The sequence below is a fragment of the Platalea leucorodia genome, assembly GCF_965183815.1.
Source record: "Platalea leucorodia genome assembly, chromosome: 20".
Classification (NCBI taxonomy): Eukaryota; Metazoa; Chordata; class Aves; order Pelecaniformes; family Threskiornithidae; genus Platalea; species Platalea leucorodia.
Window position 1 is genome coordinate 3,578,899 of NC_138842.1, and position 18,445 is coordinate 3,597,343.

General features: G+C 53.9%; 1 protein-coding gene across 1 annotated transcript in view; it reads right to left on the reverse strand.

The window, feature by feature from the left end:
* Positions 1–12,568, reverse strand: part of LOC309599234 (opioid-binding protein/cell adhesion molecule homolog) — a gene marked incomplete at both ends in the record, with an annotated part of 107,821 nt that extends 95,253 nt beyond the window's left edge. The window contains one exon of the mRNA XM_082330500.1: positions 12,402–12,568. Coding sequence (XP_082186626.1) covers positions 12,402–12,568 — 167 coding nt within the window. The remainder of the gene's footprint in view (positions 1–12,401) is intronic.
* Between the last annotated feature and the right edge of the window lie 5,877 nt (positions 12,569–18,445).

The window sequence follows — 18,445 nt, forward strand, 5'->3', positions numbered from 1 at the left end:
GTTGTCAATGAGGATTTAATTTAGTGCTAATTAGACAAATATTGCATGTTAAACACCCATTGATTATTAAGAGACAGTAAGCGTGGTTTAGCTCTGCAGTGTGCATGGACACGCTGTATTATATCTGGGATGAGGCTGGTAAATGTCTCGCTGTTTCTAATCATCAGCTAGTAATTAACGTCCAATAACTTGTAACTTGGTCTATCATTATAGATTTAGGAAGACAGTAATAGTACTGTATGCTAATTAAATATCAATTGATTATTTAAGGCATATAAAGATTTAGCAGCTAGGTAATAGATATACACAGTTGTTAAACTTTAATAACCATCACACAGCATTCCCTTGTACTATTAAGTTAGTGTTTAATGAAAAGAGCGTTGCTCCTGAAGAGAACTTTTGGATGGGATTTTCAAAAGCGCTCGGCAGCAGGCAAGCCCCTACCCAAGGATCAGAGTCCTCCGACTGCGGGGAACAGGAACAAAAGTCGGGAAATTCGGCGCCCCTGCTTTTCAGTTGAGGCAATGCAAGCCCCGAGGTAAGTGAGATGCCCAAGGCCATAGCGAGAGGCAGTGGCAGAGCCTGAGGTGCTCCTAAACTTCCCATCCGACGTTTTGCATCTCAGCTTCTCTCTCACTCCATGCAAACCCCCCAGAAACGGAGACAAATTAGTAATTCCCTGCCAGAAAAAAGCTTTCAAAACCAAGCCTGGCACTCACTGGCATCCCACCAGCCCGCAGCAGGGCAGCCTCATCCGAAAAGCTCATCAGAAAAGACACGCGCAAGAAGCTGAAGTCTGGAGCAATCTCGCTCTAAATAATAACTGGAAAGGAATCGATAGATGTCAAGTGACATCGCAGAAGCCCACCAAGCCCTGCCATCCCCCTCGCCCACGGTGCCCGCTCCCCATAGCTGCCTCTCCTCCCCAGGGTGCCCCCGTGCTCCTCGGATGGGGTCTGACCCCATGCCCAGCGCCAGTGATTTGGGAGGGTTGGGAGGAGCGGGCTCCTTCCCGCGTGGGAGGAAAAGAAAGATGAGAGACAGAAGCCCCGTGTCTGAAAGGGAAAAGATAAATGGCTTCTGAAGGGAAATAACCTGCTGGACTCAGTGGGTTTGGCAGCACCCCGCTAAGTGCAGCATCAGTCTTGAAAACCAGCTGCAAGCTCAGCAACCACAGGACAAAGCACGGGTTTCAGAGCACGAGGCTGAGCAGATGTCAGAGCTCCTTCCCAGAGGGAGCCCGCGGCCAGGACCACGCTGTCTCGGCCACCCTCGATGGCTCCTGGCTTGGGGCGGCGGGCCAGGAGAGGGACGGCGAAGGGAGCCAGCATCGCGGACCCGGCCTCGGGGCATCACCAAGAGGGATGCGGCTGCAGCGTAATCCCCGCTCCAGGCCCAAATGAAAGCATCCAGCTGGAAAGCTGGCAAAGGTGAAAATGCACCACACCCCCTCACAGCCCATGCACAGCGCGGGATGTGGCCAACAAGGAGAGCCAGCACCTTTTAGTAAAGGGAGCTGCTTCCCACAGTCGGGCTTGGCCCCATCACTGATTTACCAGGCAATAAAAGCAAAATCAAGGAAAACACTCCAAGTGCACCTCTGAGAGTCTGCAGCCTCACTGACAGAGTCTGGGCAGGCCCCAGCTGCCTCTTAAAACCTTCTCTTGTGCATAACGGGTCCGCACGGTGAGCAGGGAAGGGGTCGGTGCGCTCTGCCGGGGGCTGGCTGGCTCTGCAGCAGGTGCCAGAGCACGAAATCCTCCGCAAGAAGGGGAGGAAGAGTACTGCTGCTCAGGACCACTGTACAAAAAGGCAGTAGAAGGCAGCAGGATGAGGCCAGCAGCCATCCTGCAGCAAGCTGGCGATCCCCATTGCCTGGAAGGAAAACCAACCCCAACCTTACAGACCAGCAAATATGCTCCACTCTGGACCTTCTCACATCAGATGGAGTATATAACGAGACATCAGCGACTGCACATTGCTACTTCAGAAGCATTCAAAGTCCTTGATGGCATCCCAAAACACCAGCCCAGCCGCACAACTTTGATACAGACACACCTGCACATCAGGAATCCTGCACAAGGAGATTTAGGACATAAAGATGGTCCCCAAGCCCTTCATGCAAATCCAGCAGGACATTATCAACCAGCTGCAGCCTGAAACTACTGCAAAGGTAGTTTTTCCTGCCAGTTGGGCAAAGAGCTCATATTGGGCTGGGTCTCAAAAGCAGGGAAGCCCCTTACAGCAGCCGGCCCGTTTCCTCAAAGCCTGCTCCGGACAGTCGTTCCCACCTTAGGTTTCCCATCAGCTCACAGGGCAGTAGCTACAGCCTTGCTTGGGTCACCATCAGAGGCACCTCCTGCTTCCCCCCTACCCACGAGGCTTGTTACCGTCGTACAGAGGGTGTTAGATGGGTCTGACACAATTTCTCCTTGACAAATCTCTGCTGGCTGTGGTACAGCTTCTTGTCCTTTCCTAGCTGATCACAAAAATTTTCCTTGATGTTTGCTCCAGAGCTTTCTCAGGATGGAAGGTGAGCGATCTCCTAGGACCGTTTCTCCTCCCTTTTCCACAGCAATCACTATATTTGCCCTTCCCCGGTGGTCTGGAGCATCCCCTGCCCTCTCGGATGAGCAGCAGTGATCCTGACATAGCTCCAGCCAGTTCCCTGCAGAGCCAAGTGGGAACAGCATCGGCTCAGGCAATTTATACGGGAACTCCAGCAAGAGAGTAGAGCAGACCAGAGGAGGAGCAGAGAGCGAGAGAAACCCCTCTTAAATAGTTTTGCAGCGGAGTTTACCCGTGCTGCAGCAGGCAACAAAGAGAAACGTCAAAAGCAATGAGACAAGGCAGGGGAGGCGTCGCAGCAGATAAAGGATTCTTCAGGTATAAGACAAAACCAGCTTTGGAAACCTCGCAGAAGTGAGTTTAAAGTCTCCAGAGGATATCAATTGAGAGTCTGTCACTTGGTGTCAGGATAACTTTCTGGACAGCTCTCGGAGCTTGTTAAGCTCTCGCTTGGGCTGCATTTGAGCTCTGGTGGCAGTGCTGTCTGCTAGCACGAGCAATGAAATGAGAGATGAAAAAGACTCGCTGAGTCCATGCAGCTTCTCTGTTATCCCGCCAACATCCCCTGCCACGACCTGCAACAGCAGCGGTGGGCTCGGGGAGCTCTCCCAGTGTTGCTCAAAGACACACTCCCTTCGGGAGGGGACGTCTCTAAGCAGGGGCAACGCACCGAAACTGGGCTCCTCTTGCCCCAAAACAGGGGCTGTCACGTTCGGGAGTTTGCGGGCACAGGATGGGTAACGCAGGACGAGATGCAATGGCCTGTGTAATGCAGGTGGTCAAACCAGAGGGTCGTAACGGTGTCTTGGCATTGTGATCTATGGCTCCGGGAAGAAACCAGCTGCTTCCCCCACAGCAATCATTTCATCAAAAGCCCTGCAAGACTCCCGCTGTTCCCGCTAGCCCTGGATCCCTAACTTTAATTAAGTCCAAACAGCCTTCTCACAAGAACAAGGGAGGAGAGGGTGACTCAGACAGTGATGGGACCAGCCGGTGTAATTATCATACAGTTAAGAATATTAATTAAAAACAGCCCTCCCCCCGTTAAAAAAAAAAAGGCCAAACTAATCAATTCCACTTAAAGGAATATATGGGGATAAGGAGCAAGAGCAGGGAGGGTGATGGAGAGAGAGACGGGATGCAACGTGAATGCTAACAGCTTCCCACCGTAGCCGCTGCCGCAGTAAGCCCCAGGCCTGGCTGCTTCCAACAGTTACTTCGAGTCTCCTTGGAAATGGGCTCAATCTTTTCTTTTACCTGCTGCCGCATCGGAGCAACTCCTGTGATCGCACAAAGGATCTTAAATCTCTGCTTTAACTGCCCTGATTGAATTAAATGCAACAACACGGTAAAGCAGCCTCTTCATTTAAGGTATAAGCATGGAGGCTTTCTCCTCTGCTAATGGCGCTCTCCCTCTTTCTGAAATGATGAGTTGCTCATGGGTTATGCTCTTTAAGAAAGAAAAAAAAAGTCATCTGATAAAGTGGGTTATAAAACTGGTGGTGGTAATAAATGGAGAGCAAGGAGCCTGATGCAAAGCCAGCAGAGAAGGCAGAAACCGCTGTAGGGACGCAATATCTGAACCGTGATTAATACATGACCGCGGGTGACGGTGGAAGGAGCAGCACAGGATGCCACTCGCTGCACTGAACCCGCGACACAAGGGACACAGAGAGCAGCGCTGTGCCCAGGAGGGGAGGGTATCGATGAAGGATGATGAGCGGCTGCCTCCCAAGTGTCAAAGCCGAGGGAGGAGAGGCGCCTGGTAGCACAACACCCTCTCGACTGCCGTCACCACGCGGGACAGACCGCGGGCTGCGACCGAGGAGCAGAAGGGGACGAAGCCAAGCACCGACGTGATGCGATGGATACAGCCTTGCAGTGACTGCTTATCCTCTGACCAGACTGCTACCCCCTGACCAAGAGCTGCAGGGAAAAGGCATCTCATGTGCCCGGGTTCATGTTGGGGAAAGGAAAGACTTGGGGAAAACTCAGCATGCAGAGACACTGCAGAAAAGGGCTCAGAGCAGAGGAAAAAATTATGAGATGTTGTTCTCTGCCAGAGCACAACTCTGGTACTCCCAACTCCTACCCACTGTCCGGAAAAACTCTGGGCCATGCCACTCCAAGCCAGATTTGCAAGGACCAACACAACCACAGACTCATCATGGAGGGTGAAGAGCTTAGCTCCCATCTCTCCTTCCAAAAAAACCTCACACTCATCCTCCTTTCGTGGGACTTGCTCGCCTCTCTGCAAAACCGGGATAACAGCAGCATGCTCCCGTGGCTCTTACAAGCCGCAACACAGCGCGGGATGCGTTACGAGAAGGTGCCCTGGGCGCATAAACCATTTCTTTTTATCAACCTCCATTATTATCACATTAATGTCATCTCCACTCGCAGGATGAATGCTCAGGTGCCCAGGAAGCACTCCTGGCTCTTTCCTGCCCCTCCGCGGGAGCAGGGCGGCCTGTCGGCAAATGCCCACGAGAATTACGGCCGGGTTCCCGGGCGCAGACGCGGCTATCGGTTCCTTTTTATGAGTCTTCATTGTTATTACCACCTATTTCTTTTTACATTCCTGCCAAAATACCAAACATTAATCTCCCTCGCTCCCTGCAGGCAAAACATGGGTAATTGGATTTATATGGGTTAGAAATTTGTTAGATTTTTTTTTTTTTATATATATATATATACACACAGACACACTCACACATATGCACACACACAGAGAAAATACAAACAAATAGGAGGTGGAGGGATGGACTTTTCCCAGGTCTTGGGTACCAGCAAGCTGGCTCAGGCCAAAGCCCCCTGCATCTCAGCTCCCTGCAGCCGGCACGTCCCCACAGCGCGGCCAGCCGCGCTGGCTGCTGGGCTTTGGATTTTTTGGATTGGCTTTTGGATTCAGGAGCTCATCCCACAGCACCAAACTTCACGTGATGGGAGTTAGCAGTTGCGGCTTTTTCCTTGGTTCATCCTTTCAACCACTCTGTTTTTCCCTTTACTCATTCCCTTCTCGCACCTGCTATTTTTTTTTTCCCCCTCCCAAATTTTCTGTCTCTTCTTCCACTTTCTCCATCCCGGCCTCCCATTCCTCTTCTCTCCAGCTCCAGCCAGGAGCTGGTACCACACACAAGTCTTGGCACACCAAGAGAAGGAAAAGCAAGATGCTCTGTGCGACGGCTCCTCGCGTTTCCCCACCTGAACCCCACCTGCACTGGAGAGGGCACAAAGCCCCGTATCGGAGTCGGCCCAATTTACTGACCTGATCCGACTCCACAACAGTTGTTGTTCTCGTTATCCTCCCCCTCCGTGGAGAAGCAGACTTTGAGACCCATTTGTATCCCGAGGAACAAGTCCGTCAAGTGGGTATAGTCATGGAAACAACTCATTTTTAGCATATCTTGGGAAATATTCATAGGAAAACAGAAGTGCAATATGCGAGTATTTTTGCACTAAAGATCCGACTTTGAAAGGTTCTGTCTGTCAGGGAAGACAAGACCTACGCATCAAATCAAACCTGCAGTAAACAACCCATTACAGGCTAAGAATTGTTGACAGGGGCTGTGGAGGAATTATTTTTCTCATTAAAAAAAAAAAAAGGGGGGGGGGGGGGGGGGGGCGGAGAAAAACCAGAACAGCCTAACCCTCAAAGGCTGCTTGCAAGGACAGAAGAAGAAGTGATAGTCACTGAATCAGATATTCCTTATGAACTGTCTGCTCGGCTGCAGTATCTAAAGATTATCACTTAAAACAATATGTCCAGCTGTTGTAAAAAGCATCCATGGTTTAAGGCTGAGAAACGCAAGGAGGAGGCAAACTGTGAGAGCAGTCAAGGGAACAGAGAAACTCTTCAGAAACCGGGAATGTGAAAGACAGCCACTGTGCCCCCGTTTCGTTTTGCAGCGTTAACACCTAATCCTTTTCTAGAAACAAAGACCCGAGCTCCTGGAGCAGCGTGCGTGATCCAGGGGAAGGACAGCTATTACCACTTGCAATCCCAGGGAGTTTATTACGCTTGCAAAAAGATCTCGTGTACCCTATAGCGAAAGGATTACTAACAGTTCAGTCTCATCCCCTGGAGCTGAATATCACCACTTGTAACTATTTCTGGCTAATAGAGCTCAAAAACTTAACGCAGGGGTTGGCTTTTTGCTAGGCAGAGGGACCTTCCCAGGGCTTGCATCCTGGCCCTGGGCGAGGTGATGGCGAGTGACTCCTCCTCCCGCTGCAGAGCCGGACCAGCTCGCCGCGCTCTCCAAAGCAGGCTTTTCTGAAGCAAAACCCCCGTGCTCCGGTTACGAGCTCTGTGTCAGCGAGGCTCTAGCTCTCCGCCGCTCAAGTCCAGTCCTACACCCATGGCAAAGCCCCTCTTGCCTTACCGGCACCGGCTCGGCAGGAGAGGTGTTGGCACAAGCAGCAGCGAAAGCCTCGCCGGCTGAGGGTGAACTCCCCAAAGCCAGCCCCGAATCCCCCCCTCGCACAGCAGGCAGGGCTCCCGAGCAGGGGACAACCAACCCAAACAGGCAGCCCACACCAACCCGCAAGCCCTACCCTGACCCGAGATGGAGACCGAGATGCAACCCGCAGCAAGGACACCAGGACTTGAAACTCCCTCCAGCATCTCTGATGCTAGCAAGGGCAACGGTGTGGCGGGGGGCTGCAAGGCTGCTCCGGCCCCACCAAGGTGGGAAGGGGACACGACTGGGGAGACTGGGAACCAGCTGCATGGTCTCGGCATCTGCACTTGCCTTTGTGCAGCGGGCTGGGGTGGAGGGAGCCCTCTGCAACCCCCTGACCTTTCTCCAACCACCCTTCCAAGGGCTGCGGTATTACAGGGAAATTAGCGGGCACTGTAATTATAACTATCAGGAGCAGATAAGACAAGTTAAATACCAGCTACCTAGGGAGAAATTATTATGCCAGCCAGGAGGATCCAAATGCCAGAATCCGTGGCTGTAATTTCACTGAGTTGCCAATTACAGCTCCGCCACGCAGCGAGCTCTACCTTGGAAACGGCAGGTATATATTTAGCTGCTTCAGAAAACTTTTTGGGTAGGAGGGGGAGGGAGGGGGCAGCGATGGAGCAAGTCCTCGCTAATCTGCTCTTCGCTAATCCCCACGCTTTTAGCATTTGCACACAAAAAGCGGCAACTCTCTTCCCACTTCTCAGCAAGGATTGAACAGCAGAGATGTGGCTGCATTAACGCTTCTTTTCTCTGCCGGGTACCACGGTTGCACGGTGGCGGGTCAGTGTCACAACCCCCATTAACAGGTAGGTAAACTGAGGGCCGGCGGTTTGACCAAGAAAGAGGCAAAAAAATCTGATTTCCCAGCTTCCCAAACCTACGCCCAGAGACTGTGGTCCTGCCACCGGCTCCTGCTGGTCGTATTTTACTGAGGCCTCATCGTGTGCTGGGAAATAGACTGCGGTAGGTTGTTATAGCAAAAAAAAAAAAAGCAGCAGCATTGTCAGAAATAATTAAAACTATAATGGCAAAAATAAATGGAAGAACGGCATCTCATGATGTTTTATTCTGGCTTTTTATTTTTAATTAGGATTGTTCTCATACTCGCTAATTGGCAAAATACAGCCAGTCGCCGAGTCTTGGATGCGAATGAGCAAAGCTACCCTGGTCTTCTGGTCTCCTTCGTGGACAGGCAATGAGGGAGGCCACTGGCTCGCCACAAGCGAATAGAAAGGCGGAGGGGGATGCGACTTGAAAATCTGCCTTTAAATACGGAGAAAAAGCATCTGTGTCTTATTTAGTTTAGAGAAAAGCCTAGATATACATGCCGAAGGTTTCTTGTACGATCCTAGCACCACCTACGAAAGCTCATTTCTTCTAATCCTCACTGACAAACAACTGCTGTTGGCTTCATTTTACAGATGGGGAAACTGAGGCAGAGAGCAACAGGGGGGCCTCCTCGAGTCCTGGTGTCCCTGCGGCGACAGCCAAGGAGAAAACCCGGTGCAGCCTGTCTCCCAGCTACTCCCTCCAGCCACTGAAACACACTCCCTTTGCCTTAAAAAAAAAAAAGCCAATATTTCTTAAATACAGATAAAACTATAAAGCCTTGAAATTTTGAGCAGCTGTTGTTTTATGTCTTTATGAACTGTACTGATGCCTGTTATAAAAGGTCGGTTTGCTGGCGGCACAAGCAATACGATCCCATTTACTATACATCCCCATTTTAACACCGCTTAAATATTTGCCACAGCAGCGGCGTTACCTGCGGTGCAGCTGCTGCCTGCATCGCCTCTGCACTCTGGCAGCCCTCTGCGATGGTGAAGATGCTTCCACCGCCGCGATGCAGCTGGGATACAACGCAGCCCAAGGTTTCTAGCTGGGATCAGGCCACTGGGATTGCTAACCGTGCTGGGGACCTGCCAGCAATGCCCCCAGAGCAACCTGGGCGATGGATGCCCGTGCCCCGCGGCTCGCAGGGCATGCATCCAAGAAGCATTGTGCGTAGAAAGCTGAGACTCGGTGGCACTCTTCCCAAAAGCAGACTTAATCCTTGTTTCCACATCAAATCCCAGCTGGGAAATTAAAAAGTGACCTTCTTCAACTTCCCTGTCCACTACCAGTGTGCTCCTCGTTCCGTTTCGTGTCCCAAACTGGTGCCCAACACGGGTTACTGCTGCCATCTAAACACCTGCTCTGCTTCACGGCAGAAGGTTTTATATTTCAGAGTCAGGTAAGAGGCAGCTTTATTTTCTTTAATAGTGCACAGAGAATTTGCAAACTGCCTTGAATTCCCCGGGGAGGAAAGGTGCATGACTATTACAGGAATTGTTTGTTCTTACAATAAAAAATAGTGAATTATCAACAATCTCTGCTTAAAACAGAGGAATCTTTTGCTGCTGATCTAAAATGACCTAGAAGTTGCCTGTAGATGGAGCCTTGGTTTCTGCAAGGATTACGCTGAGCCTCCCTCGGAAAAAGGGCGGAGAGATGGAAATGGAAGCACCCAAAATCCAATACAGGAAAACCACAACCAGCCTGAAAAGCCTCCAGGTTTCCTCCACCACTAGCATGCGGTTCTGCTCTCTCACATTCCTCCTTTCTGCAATGCAATGTGTGGTTAAGGAGCTGATCTTGGAAAGCAAAGAGCTTCCATCAGCCCTGCCGAAGCCAGGGAGACTCGCAGGCTCAGCCCAGCTCGTGACCAGAACGCGGCCCCGTAGGAAGCAGGATGGGAGAGGACCTGGCCCCTCCAGACCTAGCAGGACTGCGGCTGATTCTGCACGTGCAACGAGCTGCAATTACGGGTCTCGGTTTCTCAAGACCCAACTCCTCCGCTCTCTTCGGTTTGAGCCGCAAGACAAGTGCCGTTTTGCAGGGAGGACAGCAGAGGACACCACATCTGCTCCTACTATGGGTGCACAGACCATTTGCCGGGAGAAAACCCCATCCAGGCCCCGTGCTAGCCATCTACCACAAGCCATCACCCATGGGGAAAGACTGTCGAGGGCAGTCTCCCCTTCCTGGCTCTCCACAGGGTGTTGCAGCCTGCAAAGAAATACCAGCCACATCCTCGAGACGCTCTGCCTTTGGGCTGCTGCGGGTAATGCCTTGCCCACCTCCAGAGCCCAAGGGAAGGCAGAAAGCTGCTCGCTACCCGGAGGCTGCAGAGGGGCAGCAGCAGGGAAACAGGGCTGGGGGAGAAGAGGGGGAACGCTGGGGAACTGCAATGCAAGAAGAGATGGGGCAGACTGAGGGCAAATAGGAGCTGGAGGCCAGAAATCTGACTGCAGCAGGCAAAAGCTAAACTTCAGGAGAAAAAGGGAGGGGGTGAGAGCACAGAGAAGGTGCACCGGAGAGCCTGGGCAGGAGCAGATGCCGAGGGGGGAAATGGGTAGAGAACAAGTGCTTTTGGGGCAGAGCCTTCCTCTGTGCGCCAGCACTCCGAGTCCCACCGGGGGATGCAGTTTCTTACAGGAAGGCTAAAATACCCCCCACTGCTCCGGGGCCGGATGCTTCACAAACATCCCCTCTCACAAACAGCACAGAAAAGAGGCCAGAAGCTTAAAAAAAAATAAAATTAAAAAAAAATTTAAAAAAAAGGAGATCCAAGTCAGCCCTCTGCTGGCAGCAGGCTCGGCCGGCACCGGAGCTGCGGGGCTCCCCGGGGAAGGGGAGCTCAGCCCCCCGCGCAGCCCACCCACAGCAGGCACCCATCCTGCTCTGACCTCCACAAGCATTGCCTTGGAGAGCCCCAAACCCCACGCTTCACCGGGGAGACAAATTCAGAAAGCAAGGAAAAGAGCACCGAGGCCGAAGGCATCTCTCTGGGGGATTGTCATCTCTTCTTCAACTGCCTGGCTCACTCCAGCTCAGGTTAATCATCGTCGCAGTTCAATTATGAAGAGCACAAGGAAATGTGCCCTCTGCTCCCCTGCTGTGCCACGGCCCCCAGGGACACGGGGAGATGACAAGCGGGTCCCTGGCTGGGACCGAGGAATAGGGATGCACCTGGCACAGGCAACATCCCAAAGTCCGGCAGGCGCCGTGGCGGGAGGCAGGCAGACAAGCGACCAACGCCTCCCTCAGCAGCACACACCTCGAGCCGGAGCCTGTTTCCCACCACCATGTTACGCACCGAACATTTCCCCTCTACAAAGACCGTGCCAGCTGCGGAAAGCCTGCCCGACCCCCCGTGCCTCCGTCACCCCGGCAAGCAGAGCACCCTCTGCTCAAACCGGCACAAGCTCCTCATCCCTGCGACAGCTCAGCTGCTAACGGAGAGCATGACACGCTCGGCTTGCTTATGCCAAGCCTTATGCCTAGCTTTGGGAAGAGCAGCTGCTCTCTGCTGCAGCCCTGTTACTCCGGGTCTGAGCGAGGGAGCAGCCAGCGTCGCGCGGGGACACACGCTGCTCGCTATTGCAGAGAAAGCGGCAGACTAACTCCTCCCGACTCACGTCCCACCATCCCCATGCTTCTTCCTCAAGTCCCAGGGCTGCTTGTCCAGCCGGATTAACCAGCTGAGGTCCTCCCTGGGCTGCCTGAAGCACGCACAGCACGACCCAAAGCCCTGGACGTGAGCTGACTCCCCACCGCCCTCCGAAAAAGGCTGGGCTGCTATCTGCTCATCTGGCCGCGCTGCTGCGATGCCTATTGAGAGCTGCTGTCCTACACGGGTAATGCACCATGTACACCTGTAACTCATTCAGGGAATGAAAAGGGATGCTCTGCTGTATCGTGCAGCATAGAAGTAGCCCATCTGCATATAAGCTGCCTGCATTTCTGCTACAGCAAACAGCGTAAGGTAAAAGCATCCATCAGAATTCATAAGACGCACCCCTGGAGTAAAAGATTGATTTGATATTAACAGATTCGTGCAGAGACTATAAAGTGATCAAGGCGAAACACTGACACCTCGGAGGCATCGCAGCCCTGGAAACCCGCTGGCAATGCAGGCTGGCATCGGCGCAGGCAGTGCGGACCCCCCCTCCCCTCCCACACAGGCACACGCACCGAGACAACTTTGGGAGCGCCAGGCAGCGCTAACTCACTGTCTGCCACCTAAGCCCCTTTGTCAGCTCCTCGTCTGGCACCCGCAGCCCCCCGCCAGCACCGACGGGAGGTTGCCAGCCCCACGCTGCAGCCCGCTCCCCGCCACACAGCGCCGGCACATCGGTCCCCCCAAACCGCTCTGACGGGGTGTCCCCTGCCACGATGGGGACGAGCCCCTGGGACGCACGCAAAGTCTCCAGCCGGCCCCACGACCCTCCGGCAGCCTCGCTCGGCACACGGCATCCCCCGAGAACCGCAGCCAGGACCCCCCCACGCCCCCCAAGGCAGAAATCCAGCTGCTCCTACCTGAGCGTGGCACTCTCCCCTTGCCGCACAGTCACGTTGTCCATAGCTTTGGGGAAGGTGGCATCTCCACTGCGCACGGGCACTCCTGCGGGCACAAGGAAGAGCAGCCTGAGACAGAGGACGACTAGGCACCTCCAGGGCAGGGCTAAGCACCCACCGACCCCCATCCTGGGCAGCAGGGACTTTTCCAACAGGCAAAAAACACACCCGACAAGGCCACCAGGAGCGAAAAGGGGGGGGGAAGAGGGGTGCGTGTGTGGGGATGGAGGGGAGCAAAACCACCGGGGCGAGCGATGCGGAGCTCCACGGAGATCAGGAGAGCCCCCGGCAAGGCAGCCTGCGAGCACTGAGCCTGCCGAGCGGCATCCGGAGGGAGTCCCCAGTATCCTTGGGTGAGGGAGGAGGACGGGAGGGCCGGGGGGGAGGAGGAGGAAGAGGAGGAGAGAAGGTGCAGAGCAAGAGATGAAGGTCACAGATGTGTGTCTGCTCGAGACGCTACTTTAAGATTCAGTTGGGCACGCGCTGCGGAGATCTGGCATCAAAAGTTTATAACCCAAGGAGCAAACGTAAGTGTCTCTGGCAGGCAAGGGAGGGTGGCCATAAAAACAGGCTGGGGGAGCAAAATGGGCTTGGAGTTGGGCTGTTTCTCTGTCGTTTAAATAATAGAGGGAAAAGGAAAACGGAGACAGAAGAGAAGAAAAAAAAAAAAAAAAAAACGCAAAAGCTCCCCAAAACGCCGATTCTGTCGCAAGATCGAAACTTCCCCGCGGAGCTGCAGGCGATGTCCCGGGTCTCCGGAGCCCCCCCGCCGGGGGCTCGGGGTGGGAGGCTGCTCTCCCAGCCCCGGCTCAGCCCAAAAGCGGGGAGAAGGGGCCGCGGGGGAGCGGGCGAGGCGGCGGCAGCATCCCAGCCCCGCCGGCGCGGCTGGCCGGCAGCATCCCTGGGCGGCGCGGAGGCTGACTTCCCGGGGTTGTCATGGCAGCGGCTCCATCCCTGACCGGTACTTTGGCTCCCGCACACCCGCACGACACCGAGCAACCCGCACACCCGCGGGCGGGGAGCACACTTCGCACGCCAGCCTTTAACCCCCGCCGCTCCACGCTCCAAGGCTCCCACTAACCAAGGAGGACCCCCCCGCCTTTAACCATTTCAACCCCGGCTGCAGAGGGGACTTTTCTCACCCAGCGCACACTGCACAGCCTCCCGCTCGCCATACAGCCCCTGAAGAGCGGCAGGATGCTGGCTCCCTTGCCCACCCTTTGGTGGGCTGCATCTCAAACCCCCTCGCTGCATCTTTCTCTGCATCCACTTGTTGATGCGGCTCCCACCCCGCTGCGTGCAGGGCCGGGACTGCTTTCTCCCCTGTGCCTGGGCAGCAGGGAGCAGAGAAGGGCTGGGAGCCTGCCTGCAGGCAGGGCAGTGAGAAACGGTGTCCTGCCGCCACGCTTCTGCCCCGCAGGACGGTGTGGGATCCTCCAGAGGATCTCCCTGCCCTGTCCCTGCTGCCCCGGCTCCCTGACACAGAGATCTTTGCAGCAGGAAGCCCAAGGGCTTTCCATCCCACTGGTCACAACGGGGCAGTGCCTGAGATCAGCAACAAATTTCCTCCTTTGGAGACACCCAGAGACTGCCATTTACCTCCTCAAAGAGCAACTGAGCACACCAAGACCTCAGTGACCATCCAGACACATCTGTCTCCGTGCCTACGAAAGAAAACCAACCTCGCGCTGCCATGTCCCCGCAGTGTGCTGTACAGTGCCTCATGCCCAAGCCAAGACAGGCTGGCTGCCCTCCTCCAAAGGGCATCTGCCTCTTCTACTGAATATATCATGGGGAACCTGCCCCTTCCAGGGGCTAAAGGAGGAGCAAAACGACCAGTGAAAGAGCTTTAGCTCTTTCTATGACCCCAAACTCATCCAGAGACCCAAACACAGCTGCTAAAACTGATAAAGAGGTGTTGCAAGGGCTTTTCAGTGATCCCAAGCCCAGCTATCAGCATAGCAGGTCCGTCGTATATGGCAGTGACCCTAAATACGTGGCTAGCCACGGGCTAGCACTGCAGAGATGCGTGCTGGCTCCCGGCACCAGCTATGGCTGCAGGCACCAGAGGGATGCTCATTGCAGCTTGGATAAATAGGACAGCCTAGGAGCTGAGGGAAGCACCGAGAAAACCAGGGCTGAGTTTTCCATCAGAAAGCTCTTCAGCTGCTGAAAAGTTGGCTTAACCCCGAACGTGCAGGTTGGCTGCTTCAATGCCAGGCATCCTTTGTGGGGAAGGATGGGGAGGAAGGACACTCCATCTCCTTCCCGATCTGCTCCCACCCTGGCACCGAGGAACCCTGTCTGCTGGCAGGGAGGGAGCAGCAGCAGAAAGGAGTCTGCACAAACCCACTGCAGCTCCCCACCAGCGAGACAGCCCGACCCCGGGCGCTGCTGAGCCTCGTCCAGCAGCAGGATGAGCCCCAGGGAGGAGGATGCTGCAGGGACCAGAAGCTCTGCTGGGTAAAACGGTGTTTACCCCTTGGGATAGGAAGCTGTAGACATAGAGTGCGCATAGCAGAAAGCCTGCCAGAGCCAGTGCAATTCAGGAAAGGGGAGATTTAAAGGGGAAAAAAGCCTGTCTGCCTCAGAATGAGCCTCTGAGGAGGCTGGAGAGACATGGCTACATGAACAGATGTAAAGGCAGGGCATAAACGGATAGACAGATAGCTAAACTGGCTGCCACAGACCTCTGGGCACAGGTAAGCATATATGGGGCATCGGGGAGGGGAAAGAGGGGGCTGGAAGGGGAATGTTATACATATCTACGTAACAGAAACCTGCCTAACTGGGTACAGACCCACAGCGTGGAAGAGCTATGCAGGAGCCTGCAGGCAATGTGTCTCAACCACACTCACCTCAGAGGCCACTTTGGGCATCCGACAGCGGGAGCAGGTAGCCAGAGCAGCCTCTCCTGCCCCGCTCTTCTGGGCCACCTCATCACAAGTATCTCCCAGTCCCACCACTCTGGTGAATGCGACCTCCTGAGTGAGAGCGCTGGCATCAAACAAAAGGAGCAAGATGGGACGTGGCGGAGTAAAGGGCAAGGGAAAAAGAACTCGAAATCCAGGAGGCTACAAAATCCGGATGCAAACACAAAGCCAGCAGACACGAAAGCGGAGCCACTTTTGTACCTAGACAGTTTGCAGACCTGAGGTTGTATGGGGTAGTCATGCGGGTGGCTTCAGTTCAGGTCCATGTCTAAAAATACCGCCTAGCTGAGAGGGACTCAGAGGCTGGCACTGGCCCTGGGGGCATCAGGCATATGGCAGTGGCAGATCGTGCTCCTCACGGTGACGTTAACAAGCCCTGACCTTCTCTCATCATCCCAGAGGCTCAGAAAGAAACCGAGACTGCAAGGACGAGTCCCTCCACCTTCCCGTCTCTCGCCTCCCAGCCGATTGTCAATCTCAGCTTTTATTAGTGGTGCAGTTTGGCCTCCACCTCCCTCGGAGATTTCTCCCTCGTTGCTCTAATCAGGAGCTTGCAAATGTCAAGAGTACAGGCCTGGAAGTAATTAGTGAGGGACCAGAGCCTGGCGGCCATGGAGCGGCTCAGCAGCAGCGCTGCTCCGACAGCGCGCTGGGGAGCAGCCTGCAGCCACTGGGACCTATGGACAGCCGCCCCGGATTTTATTCTTCGGCCTCACTGCTGCTCCTGGATTATTTTCCCCTTCTCCACACAGCTCAGGGCATGCCAAGATGCTCTCTGTACAGCAGGGAGCAAGTCCAGCTCCCTTGAGATTAATGCAGTGAGGGATGGGGAGACTGCAACCACAGCAGGACCCTCCGCACTTGGCCAGCAAGTGTCACCTGCCTGCTCACGAGCAGCCTTCGGGACACTGCCTCTTCCAAAAGAGCTCCAAAGAGTATTTCCAACTCCTTTTAAACAAGACACAGCTATTCACAGCCTATGGCCTTCCCACAAGCAGCCTGCCTGGGTAGGGGAACGTTATGAAGCACAGACACAGCTGCACCAGCGAGGTGCACTTCACCCTGGGACGGCAGCTTCTCCCGTGGTGGGCACAACAAACCACCATGTCCTTGTCAAAGGGGAAAGCACAGTCCTTAGCAGCCAAAGAAAACTAAATCTTAAGGCAAAGATAATGGGAAATAGCTTTCTTTTTTTCCCCCGAGATGAACTTTGGTGTCTACAGCATTCAGTCTTGTTCGCAACTGAAGGGGTTAATGCTGCACCCAGGAGAGCGAAAACCCAGCAGAGCTGTAGGGGAGAGCAGTCCTTGGAGGACCTGGGATTGCTTAATCAAAGAGCTAATCCTTGCTCCCAGGCATTCACCCTCCAGCCCTGATGGAAGTGGAAGTTCTCCAGATCTCCCTCTGGAAACCCCAGACAAGCTTTTTCAAAGACGCCGGCTCCTCTCCAGTCCCCGGCTTGCAGACAGCTGCTCGGTGCTTTCCGAAAATGGGGCTCTTATAAGGCATCTCTCTCCTGGGACATGTGAAATTTCTAATCCTGAACATCTTGGCCACACTATCTGGCCAAGATGTATGTAACACCTCCACGGCAAATAGAGAGAGCTGTGCCTTGTTGGTATCCTGCTACGTACAGATGGCGTCTGGGCTCGGGGCTATAAGATTTTTAACTAATATCTTTCTCCACTATTATCCCCTCCTCCCTTTTCTTCCACCTCCTCTTTCTCTCCCTCCTTCTCTCCATCTGTCCCTACCCCCTTCTCTTCTCCACCTTTCCTCTTGCACACTTGCAGCTGCTAATTTTTACCCAGCATATTTGGCAATCCATCCCGACACCTCTTCCCCCACACCCCGCTGCCCTGCTTCTTGCTTTTCCCGTTGGCTGCCAAATAGTCTCATTTCTTCATCCGAAAGCAAGAGCGTGCACAGAGAGCACCGTGCGCGGGCAGGAGGAGCACGAGCACCCCATGCAAAGCAGCACAGTGGGGAGAATCACATCTCACAGTCCCGGGATAAAGCTGAGCAGCCGCCGGCACGTGGAAGGAGGGGGGACAGCACAGCATCACCCCCTTCCCAGGAGGAAAGCCTTAGGAAAGCCGTTCACAGCTGGATTGACCGCTGCCCAGCCGATGGCACACGCTCAGCTCTCCCCCTCTGTCACCTCCGCCTCTCTCCGGCAGAATTTATTTATCCCACTTAATTTTTCCAGTTGTTTTATCTTGTTTTATCTTCACACTAAATCAGGCTCTCGCCGCAAACTGAACTTTTATTTTCCGTGCTGTTACATTTAATGCATTTTATCGCATGAATTTAGTGAAAAAAAAACCGCTGAGGTAATTGTGAAAAAAATGCAGCCTATTCTTCAAATTGATCGCAGTGCTTGGGCTCGCCTGGGCAGAAAATGCAAGCTTGAGACTCATGCTCCTCGCTAACACCTGGCTGCTGGACTGGCTTAGCAGTCACTGCCCTGGTAGCCCCTCCGACACCATCCTCGTGCCCTAAAAACAAGCACAAATCCTCCCCCCCTTCCATAAAATCCTTCCAAGAACATGCAAACCCAGGCCGGGGTGAGGCCGACAGCGTGGCGAGGCAGGTCAGGGCTCAGGAGGACCTGCAACACCTGCTCGGTGATGGCTGTGGATTTTAACGGGATTACTTTACACTTAATGCTCAGCATGCAGCTAAAATCCCCGGCTGAACCAGAGACATATGGCACGCTTAAACGGCGTGTAAACCTGAAAACTGAAATTCAAACAGGACGCAGCTCTGAAGACACCCACCTTGAGGAGTTAAAAGCAGCCTCCCTCATTACACCAATATTTAAGGAAAAAAAAAAAAAACCCACTCTGAAAACACCCTGCACTGCTCAAGCAAACCTCGAAGGGGCTGGGACACCCGGGTACAGCAGAACCACGCAGAGCCATCACAACATCGCCCGAAAAGCTCAAAAGGCGAGGATTTCATTTTCCAACAGTATTTCTGACAATGATCTTTTTTTTTTTTTTCCTAAGGAAAGCAAAATGTTAAGATTTTCTTTGCGATGCCAAGATTTTTTTGTTGCCATTCCTGTTG